The 11,119-nt window shown below is 44.2% G+C and overlaps 1 protein-coding gene across 1 annotated transcript; it reads right to left on the reverse strand.

Moving 5' to 3' along the window:
* Nucleotides 1–2,227: 2,227 nt before the first annotated feature.
* LOC119194883 (transcription factor 24-like) lies at nucleotides 2,228–6,740 on the reverse strand. Its single transcript, XM_037449356.2, has 4 exons — nucleotides 5,187–6,740; nucleotides 4,424–4,570; nucleotides 3,590–3,754; nucleotides 2,228–3,092 (listed from the first exon to the last, which is right to left on the reverse strand). Exons 1-4 carry the CDS (start codon nucleotides 5,331–5,333, stop codon nucleotides 2,955–2,957), a joined length of 597 nt encoding a protein of 198 aa, XP_037305253.1. The 5' UTR covers nucleotides 5,334–6,740; the 3' UTR covers nucleotides 2,228–2,954.
* Between the last annotated feature and the right edge of the window lie 4,379 nt (nucleotides 6,741–11,119).

Here is an 11,119-nt window from a genome sequence, read left to right on the forward strand (position 1 = left end):
GCACAGCAGTGGAGGAGACCTCTGTGCCTTCGTTTGTGTCTTCGTTTTGTCCTCATGTTTCATGAGGCCATCTGTCTGGGAGCCTCCTCATGAATTTTAAATCTATTGTGTTTCACTGTTGCTTTGAATCTATGAATATTAGATTTAACAAGTTAGATGTACTTGAATCCTGACGACATTAAAATAAGTGACAAATACTGTTTTTGTGATTGCTGGTGTTGTGAATCTTCTTTTCTACCGACAGTCAAACATGTTTTTTGTCTTTGTTAAAATGCTGTCCTTTAAACCTAAACTATACTATAAAAAGTTTCATGTCAATAGGTCCTTTGGAAATATATTTACTGAGAAAAACTGTTCAATGCTTTTTTCACCCAATGTATATATCACACAGAAGCTCTGAGCGTCCTTTGTTCTAGACGATTTATAACATGGATGTTGACACAGCAGCACGAGTCACCCGTGACTTAAGCTCAGTATATTGGGTCCAATCCACCGCTGTACTCATCCCTAGTGAACAAGTGAAGTGCAGAGGATGACTTGAAGAGAATTGGAGGAATCCTTTTAAAGTGAACTGAGACAGCAGAGGAACATTGCTAAAAAGCCTTGTTCAATACTGTAACCACACTTTCAAAACTCTTTACACAGTCTGCATTTCCAACACTAGCAACAAGGAGCATTACATCAATTACAAACTTATTGAAAGTTTGAATTTTAACATAAATATTATTTCATTACAGACTAACCAATTTTTAATCTATTGAATGTACTGAAGCATACTTATGTAATAAGAATAAGAAAATAAGAAACTTTTCAAAAAACCAATTTTCAGCCTCTCCCCCCTCTCTGAGGCAATTTTCAGCCTCTCCCCCCTCTCTGAGGCAACCGTTGGATCCTAAAAGACAAGATGTTGGTGTCTCACGGCTGAATTTTTTGGGCTGAATATTGTAACCATGATTTTTTTTTGCGGCTGACTATTTTAACAGTGATTTTTTTTAGGTTGAATTTTTTGTTGAAAAACATTCAGATACATTATTTCAATGCATAAATATTCAGTGCTAGAAATTCAATCAACTTCTTATTTCAACCCCTGATCATAAGGATTCAGTAGAGGGAAGTGTCTCTGGAGCACATGACAATAAAGGAGGGGGGGGGGTGAACTAGTTATTTTCCCTTTCCTCCCCCCGTCTCCCTCTTCCCCTTCGTTGTCCTGTCTTCTCCTTTCCTTTTTTTTAATGTCTTTTCTCCATCAGTCTCGTCGCTCTCTCTCTCTCTCTTCTCCTCCCCCATCCCACTCTGAACCCCCCCCCCCGTCTCTCCTCCTGTAAAGCCTGTAATCAGCCGTAATGAGAGACAGAGCCTGCTGATTATCTCCCATCACACACATACAGGGGCACGAATAGCCAAGCAGCTAGCCAGCCTGCTTAGCCTGACGCGCCACACACCATACACATCCAGGGATGTTTAAGATAAAGTATTCATTACATTACAGTGTGTGCTTTTTCATTTCATTAAGACAAGTGGAAACATATGAAATAGTTTAAATATACTTAATAGTTGGAGCTCAAGTGTGAAGTGAAACAAATGGTGGACTTTGGAGTTTAATGGTTTTTTTCTCTGAAGGCGTTAATCCCACTGAGTGGTTCCTGTTTGCATTTCTTCTTCTCCTGTCCTTCTGTAACCTCCAGCAGCTCCAAATGAGTCATTGCTGCACGCGGCCCCCCCAGGACAGATTTATTGAAGTAGCCTTGAACGCCGGCCTGCTGCTTGTGGAGCGGCGCCCATCTTGTTGAAGGAGGAGAGGATTTCAGTTGCTTCTAACATATCTACATGAGTTATTGCAGTGGATTTCATCTCTCGTGTGTGCACTGACTGTGTATCCAAACAGCAACAGCAGACCATAGTAAGTTAACACAAGAAATGTCCTGAGACATGTAACATCTCTCTGTGATGTACATTACTCTAGTATACAATACGGTATGCACACTATGTGGGACTTTTGAGCTACCAAAAGAACTCTCACATGAATGCAGCCAAGGAGAACAGAGGTTAATCTGTGAAGAAAATCTAAAAATATTCAATAAACTTTGGTTTTAACATCTGGGCTGCGTCTCTGATGTTCATTTTCCTTCCTCGTTCCAATGTTCCCGCAGTTTAACGCCGCCAAAGGGTGGTTTTTGCCTCGGCCACAGTGTGAGAAGTAACACAAAGTAACACAAAGTAACAGCAGGGTATTTTACTCAAAAGTAGAAGGTTACATTCTGCAGCTCGGTTGTAATGAGGACTAAGTGGTCATTACTGCAGAGATAGCAAGTGATCAGACAGCAGCTGTGTTCCCACAACAATCCCTCCCTCACTGGCCGTCTGTCCGTCCATCCTCTCCCTCCCACACACACACAGAGGCTTCAGCACATACCACAAACATCTACATAAAAAGGCATAGCACCTCACAAAACAACATTTCATATTTTCTTAACTCACCCATCTCTTCCTTACAGCAAAAGTAATATCTAGAAAAACCAAACACTACGACCTCTAAATCAAGATAATGGCTGAAGTGATTTGTGGCGCCGTTAGTCATCTTAAGCAGCTTTTTCATTTCCTCGCATTAAATCTGCTTCGGTCTGAAGTTCATATAATGATGGAATGTTTTCAGAGTTAATCTGAACCTGTCTGCGCTGTGTGGGTTTTGTGGAATAAAAAACACTTTCAAGGCCTTTTATCGAAACATACAACAAACCATAATGTGGGTTTCCAATAAAAAAACACCAGGCAACTTTCAAACGTCAGCCAAGAGATTTACCAAATGTCTTGGAGATGCGAGTTGATTTAAGGCCTGTCCTTCATCTTTAGATAAATCAAAAGCTTCTGCCTTCTCCTAAAAGACCATAGTCTCCGGAGGAGAACGTTTCTTTTGCTGCTTGGTACATGGCCCAGTCGAAGCCCGTCCTCTGCTGTCACTCTTGTTCTGCTTCCAGGGTGGGGGTCAGCGTGTGTGTCCCGTCCCTTCCAGGTGGGTGCATCTGATTGACTTGGACCCCTGACAGCAGCTCTCCCACGCTGCCGCAGTAGAGCAGCGACCGCATGGGCCACTTCTGAGGACAGAGACAGCACACTGGTTAGCGCTACATGCTAATCTGATTAGCACCGTGACATGAGCTGAATCCTCAAGCAGTCGAGAAATGAAGCCGAAACACACGTGTCACAATGCTCACAAGGATCGGTGCAGTTCCTACGGCCAGCTTCCCCGCGGTGTGGATTAGTATTTGACCATATTAAGGCTTAACGCTGTGCGTAGTGGAGGGTGTGGCCCCTTTGAGTGACAGGCGGATGTCTGCAGGACGCATCCACACCACACGGCACCGTGGGTCACTGTGACGGACAACCATTGTGCCCGTACGTTGTGAACTTCAAACCCACTTTGACCCTTGACCCTGACTTTTGCCTGCATGTCCTGTTTTCCCAAATAATATATCAACTTTCAAAATGTCGTTTTTTCAGACATCAAATCGATTTTAAGGTGCTAATCATGTCCAGCTGCTCGCGTCCAGTCAGTGTCCTCCTGCACGGAGTCCTGGGTCCCTGTCCTCACCTTAACGGGATGCAGGTACCCCCCCGGCCTGGGGGGCAGGGTGCGCTCGGCCAGCGTCGCTCCCTGGTCCAGCGTCTCTGTCAGGTGAGCGATGTAGTTAGTCGCCAGGACCAGGACATCCAGCTTGGACAGCTTGGTGTCAGGCGGGACGGAGGGCAGAGCGGCCTGAGGACAGAGGAAGCAGGACGGACATTTAAGTATGAAACTGAAATACGCAGTTGCTTTGTGTTCATTCAGCAAACACCTGAAGGATTCCAACTGGCTCCTCACACCTTCCGGCTGCGTAAAAGGTAGATCTTGTGTTTATGATAACTTCTGATTATGCATCATGAGCTAAGTGAACGCACTCATAGTTCCAAAAATGCATTGCGTCTCTTCTGACCGCCCGAAGGTTGACTTCAAAGAAGACTAAAGTCTAAATAATCATCGGTTGGATGAATTGCATTGATTTGTTATTATTCCCTTGGGCTGCAGAGGTTCAGTTGATCACATCGTGGAGGACAGAGTGATGACTGCAACCGACCTGCTGTCTCAAGTTAAGGGTTTAATACGAGGCTGCCGAGCAAGTTCAACTTTGCTGCTGCCTGACAAGAGGAAACCGCTGTTTGGGGTTGATGACACGACGATGATGATGATGATGTGGAGGAGTAATTAGTTCATTTGGAGCTTTTGGAAATTTTCTTCTAGTGTCAGTGGGACATGTTCAGGTCTTTCTCACAAAGAGCATTGAAGATATATCTTATCCACTCCACTATTTTTTTTTTTTAATAATACACGGAACCAACAATTTGGTTGGTTCCGTGTATTATAAAGAGCTGTAAAAGAACTAACTACCTGCAGGCTGTGGAAGGCTTGTCGAAGGTTGCGCACACGGCTCCTCTCTCGCGCTGCGTTTTCTGGGGAGTGCTGACCCCTGAGTGTACTGCACTGGACCGCAGACTCACAACCAGAGGCAGACCTGGACGCACACACAGACTGCACCTGCAGGGGAGCAGTGATCAGAGCAATAAAGCACATTTAGTCAGACGGGATTGTGTCAAACGTGGAAGATATTGACATTAAATGAATTGAAGGGGATTTTTAATTAATTTTATTTTACAATATGGCTTCCCAATGCGTTGTGTATTGTGTGCAGCCAGTAAATGACAAATGGCACCAAGTGCATTGTGTAAATTTAGAACAATTTTCAACATTTGTTCCTCATTGTCACCTTCATCGTCTTAGGAAGGAGATGATTATTTAGAACTACGCACATATTTACCAAAATCAAATGAATTTGATGGTGTCTGTCGAGCACAATCTACTCAATTCTCCTACTATATTCCGATAAAAATCATGAAGAAAATTTAAAACATCTTGAAATATATATTTTCTTTGGTGTAAGAAACATTTAAGTTAAATCAAATATTAAAATTTAGAAAAACTTTTTTTACATAAAAATATGTGAAAACATAAACATAGGGGAGAAGAGAAATATAATTAAATTAGAAAAAGTACCAATAAAATCTGTACATAAATCGGCGTATTGCATGAGCTCAGTGGAGAACTACTGAAGTCCACTTGTGTGATTGGGTCCCTCTTCCGTCCGGAGACTCACCCACTTCCTGGGCTCCCGGCTGCTGCGTGGGCTCAGCCTGTGTCCGCGGGGGGATGCCGCACGGGGGGGCTTCACACTCCGCGTCTCGGGGACCAGCTGGTGGTTCGCCGCCACCGCCATGAGACCTTCCAGGGGGTTCAGTGCCATGGTTGCCGCCGAGGTGCCGTAGCAGACTTATTTCACTTGTGATTCGTCCGTTTTCATTGGCTGGATGGAGGTTTGCTTTCCAGTGTTGGTTGTGAGATTATCATCCACTACAGGACACACAGCCTGAGGTCATCCTTCTCTCGAAGCATTTTAAAAGTCCAATGGAGATGTGAATACTGGTGAACAACAGCTGAAATCACTCATCGGGTCTCAAACATTCTACTCTGAAGCATCTCCAAGCTCCTCTCCAAAGCTCCCCGGGCCTCTGCCGGTCCCCTACAATAAGAAAACACAAGCACCGCATTGACGTCCTTTCGGTTGGACCCTCCCTCCTTCCCTCTCTGCCTCTCCCTCTGTCTCTGCTTGTTTCCTTATCGGGTGAGGTAACGTGGGGAACTTCATGTGGTCCTTATCTCAGCCGGCCCGGTCATCCTGATCCTCCCCTGGCTATTTGGCTGCCAAGAAGAGCCGGCAGGCAGGCAGTCAGGCCTGGGGGAGTGCAGCAATGGGAAATGGTGTCCCGAGCCAGGGCACCGAGGGGGTTAGGGGGGTGGAGGGGGCTTGGGAAACTCAACAGCTCTGCTAACAACTGGACAGGGGTTGGACTGGGAGCACGGGGGCAGTACGACATCGACCAAAGAGAGACGGACGAGTCCTCTGCTTTGTTCAGGACATCCGGGGCGTCCTGGAAGCTGATTGACCTCGTTACGATGATGAGGAGCCAGAGAATAGAAAGTTACGGCCTCCAGTTGCAGTTCTACGTCCATATCCGTCCAACGTGTCATTTTACCCTTTTAGATGTTAGTGGGAAATTTACACCATCAGAACATCATTCTTGGGCTTTGGCCAAAACGCGTATTTCGTGAGGTCACAATGATCTTCAGATCACCCTCGAATCCAAGTAGACATGAAAGAAATGCTCCTGAAGGGTTTCTCAGACTTTTCACTCCAGATTTCCACTGTGCTAGTATTTCTATACAGGACAAAGTCTGATTCACTTGAGCAATTATTTGCAAACATAAACTGCATTTTGTGCAAGAACTAGCTAAAAAGTGTTGTTGGTATATAGAGAACTCAAAAAAAGTCCACTTTTCCCACATGACCTGGTTTCCCAGCTTCATGCGCATCCTGGTGCCTCGCAGATTTACAGAATAATATTTTACAGAGATAAAGGATTCAATGTTCAGATAAAGCCATGTTATTTGTAGTGGCGGCTGGTGGATGTTTTTGGGGGTTTCAGTAAACATCCCAGTATGATTCAATGCAAAAAAGGGTATCAAACATGCATTATTACTTTGCACTTAAATATTTAACGTATCACGTATCTGTCCATGCTGGATTCTGTACCACTTCTAGTTTCTCCGGCAAATGGGTCTTGGAGGAGAGAATGTACCAAGTTTGGTTCGGGTCGTTAAAACGGCGCAGCCTGGGGCCAAACGACGATGGCCCCAGGCTGAATCTAGTTTAATATGTCACTCATTTATCTTTAATCGGTTAGTGGCTAAACTGCTTCTTAGACCCGCCTCTTTGGGGCCAGGACACCTGAAATACAGACAGGTGGAGAGGGCATGCAGGAAAAGCATATATTTAGCACAGATATCTTCCATCAATCCAATTTCCAAATGTTGCCGGGTATATTCAATGTTTCAAAAGCACAAATACAGAAAAATATTGAATATTTGTATGTATTTTTTATTTAGCATATTATTCTGTGGTAAAGGTGGGGCCAGGTCCCATGGCCTTTTATGGGCCAGCCGCCTGTGGTTATTTTAAAAATATGAAGATATAAAAAATGCAAAATTAATGAATTTAAGAAAATAGAATACCATTACATAAACATAACTAACTAAACAGAGGTCTTATTGCAGTGGGCAAGAATGATCTCCTGGATCTAAGCTGCAGAGCTGGATGAATCGGTTGGAAGAGGAGCTACGATGCTGATGTTTCTTGGGCTACATCATCACCCAGGACCTCAAGCTCCATCACCAAGAAGGCCCGGCAGAAGTTATTCTTCCTGAGGCAGCTGAAGAAATTCAACCTGCCAAAGACGATGATGGTCCATCCTCTGCTCCTTCATCAGCGTGTCTTCCTCTATGCAGAGAGGGTAATTGGCTGCAATCTGCCGTCTATCCAGGACGTGTTCGCTTCCAGGACCTTGAAGCAGGCTAGAAAGATTGTAGCCGACCCCTCCCACCTCGGACATGAACTGTTTGTGCCCCTTCCATCCGGCAGGAGGCTGAGGTCCATCAGGACTAAGACCTCCCGCCACACTGACAGTTTCTTCCCGTCGGCAGTCAGGCTCATCATTAGAGCCCGGGGCCCCCCCTGACTGACTCCCACTCCATGTACATACACTTTGTTACTTTCACTCGTCACTTTCTGTTAGCTGGTGCACTTTATATTTATTTTTATCTTAACTATCCCATAGCTTTAGCTTACTAACCCATACCATATATTTTATTAGATTTCTATCTTATTCCTGCACTACGTTGTCTGTTGTCCATTATTGTACTGTCTGCCATCATGCACCAACCGCCAAGTCAAAATTCCATGTATGTCTGACATATTATGGCAAAAAAGGATTCCTGATTCCTGATCCTGATTCCTGATTCATATCTGAATCTCTTGTATATGATTACAAAGATATGAAACGTTTAGATACAAGTGTTTCACATGGATTCATACGAGTAATCTCACTAGTGAACATAAGAGCATCTCACTAGTGCACGTAGGAGCATCTCTCTAGTGAACTTACGAGCATCTCACTAGTGCATGTAAGAGCATCTCATGCACGTAAGAGCATCTCATGCACGTAAGAGCATCTCACTAGTGACTGTACAAGCATCTCACTAGTGCACATAAGAGCATCTCACTAGTACACGTAAGAGCATCTCACTAGTGAACGTAAGAGCATCTCACTAGTGCACATAAGAGCATCTCACTAGTACACGTAAGAGCATCTCACTAGTGAACGTAAGAGCATCTCACTAGTGCATGTAAGAGCATCTCACTAGTGCATGTAAGAGCATCTCACTAGTGAACATAAGAGCATCTCACTAGTAAACATAAGAGCATCTCACTAGTGCACGTTCTGTGAAATGCTCCGCTTACATCGACTTTTTCGTAGCGGAGACCACACATGTAGATCTTACAAAGAAATATTCCATCATTTGTATTTGGAATGGAGAGTTTCTTTGAAGCTAATGTCCTGTTGCCAGTTTCAATAACAGTCATCAGGTCCTTCAATTAAAATACTGTTAGTTTTAATGCACAATGATAATGAGTACAACAAGCCTGCACACTATGGATACAGACAAGACATAAACAAGACATTTAAACATAAAGTTGAACAACCAGTGAACAAACACCAGTTTCAGATTAAAAGTTATGAACACTCATCCTAGTTATAGTATAGTGTCTTATGTATAACTGCTATGGAAAACTGGATACAAGTATCATTTCTTTAGTCATGGTCTAAAAACATCTGAATCAATTTGTAAAGTATCTCTATGATGACAATATTTCTGCTCTTCACACTGATTTAGTTCAATGAAGTCGAGCCTAATGTATTGGAATGGATATTCTGGTCATTTAAACCTTGGGAGCAGCAGTTTAGGAGCTGGATAATCCGGAGTGAGGAACTAGTACTTGTTGTTGCCACTTGCTCTGCCTGCTGATGGAAGCTGGTTCATATGCAGACACAGGGTCTGTGTCTAGGGCAGTGGTTTGTGATGGGAACTCAGGGTCTGGAGGAGATGGCTGTTAAGCCGGTGGACGAGGGCGTGACAGATGAGAGAGTTAGAGGAACAACACACAGAGGCTTTGTCTCCCGCATAACATGAAAGCAACTGGTCTGGTTTTGCTAGAAAAAGAATCTCAGACCTCTAAACCAATCAAAATCATCCTGTATGGCACATGTGTCAAACTCATGGCGATATCCGGCCATATCCGGCCCGTGAATGAATTATCTTTGGCCCGCATGATCAAATTTATTTACTATTAGAGCTGGCCCGCCGGTATATCGCACGCATCACCATAATACTACAAATCCCACAATGCACTCTCTGTGTGTCGTCGTGCATTCGCGGGCCCCACAGTCTGCATTACATACCGCTTGTGTCACATTTCATTGTGTACCTTATCATCGTCGCGCAAAAGTTGTAAAAGGAGGATGCGTATAGGAGAGGAGACAGGGACAGGGCTAACGAGACAAAGCTCAAAGCAAAGCAACTGTCCTCAACTGACTGCTTCTGTCTGTTGAATAAGACACTTGAATCCATTGTCCATTAATAGGGAGCTAAGAACAGCGCCACCCAGTGTACATATAAAGACATCTGAAAGAAACGTTTGGCTTCCAAGATGTCTCTTTTAACCCATTCGCTCACTTCCCTTTGCCTTTTGCCTTGTTTAAGTCTAGCTTTTTTCTTTTTGTTGTATTGTCAGAACAAAGAATACCCTTTAATCTAACTAAATCTAACTAATCTAACTAACTCCCTAAGATCGGCTGAAACAGAAGGACACTCATTTGTAATTTTAGGGTTTATCAATGTGACAATATCATGGATACTGTGGATTTTTGTTTCTCCAGGACTACGGGCTGTAAAAAATACAGGTAAATACATTACATGTCATTTAGCTGACGCTTTTATCCAAAGCGACTTACAATAACTGCATTTCCACATAGAGATATAAACTCAGAAGAACAAGTAACAAGAAAGTACAATATTCATCAAATAAGCAGTTTGAAAACATGTTATAGAAAAGTGCCATTATAAGTACAATTTAAGTGCTACCATTTGTTAGTGCTACAGTTTGATAGTGTTTTAGTCAAAGTAGAGTCTAAAGAGGTGTGTCTTGAGTTTTCGACGGAAGATGTAGAGGCTCTCTGTAGTCCTGATCTCGTCAGAGAGCTCATTCCACCATCTGGGAGCCAGGACAGCAAAGAGTCGCGATCTCGCCGAGTGCTTTTCTCTCAGTGAGGGAGGAACAAGCAGCTTGGCCGATACAGATCGAAGTGTGCGGGTTGGGATGTAGGGTTTCACCATGTCCTGGATGTAGACTGGTCCCGATCCATTCACAGCATAGTACGTCAGTACCAATGTTTTGAAGTGGATGCGGGCAGCCACTGGTAACCAATGAAGAGATGGAGAAGTGGTGTGGTGTGGGAGTATTTCGGAAGGTTGAAGACCAGTCGAGCTGCTGCATTCTGGATGAGCTGCAGTGGTCAAATGGCGGTAGCAGGCGACCTGCCAGGAGAGAGTTAGAGTAGTCAAGGCGGGAGATGACAAGAGCCTGAATCAGTACCTGTGCCGCCTTCTGGGTGAGAAGGGGTCGTATTCTCCTGATGTTGTAGAGCGTGTATCTACAAGATCGTGTTGTTGCTGCAATGTTGGCAGTCAGGGAGAGTTGGGAGTCAAGTGTCACGCCGAGGTTCCTGGCATTCTGAGTGGGCGTTAACACGGAGTCGCCGAAGTTAACAGTCAAGTCCTGAGTGGGAGAGTTTTTTGATACAGGGGTGCTCTGCCCCAACCACCAACCAGCCACAAAGGACTCCTCTTCCAGATTGACAGCTTTCTCAGACAGTGGTTTCCACCAGCAGGTTCTTGGGTGGCCAACATAACCGGCACCAATGACCTACCCTAACCTTTCTCAGCCAGGTAGGTCATCGGTACGTCAACAACCACATGGTGTCTTTCCCTGTGTGACCCTCTTGAAAAGAAGAGTCTCATTTAGATTTTAGGGATCATTTTAAAAACTCATGAAGTGTAAGGTTCTCCGGGACAACA

This window comes from Pungitius pungitius, chromosome 20 (assembly GCF_949316345.1).
Source record: "Pungitius pungitius chromosome 20, fPunPun2.1, whole genome shotgun sequence".
In the NCBI taxonomy this organism is placed as follows: Eukaryota; Metazoa; Chordata; class Actinopteri; order Perciformes; family Gasterosteidae; genus Pungitius; species Pungitius pungitius.

Excerpts from the sequence above, each read along its gene's own strand:
- LOC119194883 (XM_037449356.2), bottom strand. The coding sequence starts at position 5,333 with ATGGCACTGAACCCCCTGGAAGGTCTCATGGCGGTGGCGGCGAACCAC. Across the intron at positions 4,571-5,186 it reads GCCGGGAGCCCAGGAAGTGG|GTGCAGTCTGTGTGTGCGTC; the intron begins GTGAGTCTCCGG and ends GCTCCCCTGCAG. Across the intron at positions 3,093-3,589 it reads GGTACCTGCATCCCGTTAAG|AAGTGGCCCATGCGGTCGCT; the intron begins GTGAGGACAGGG and ends CTCTGTCCTCAG.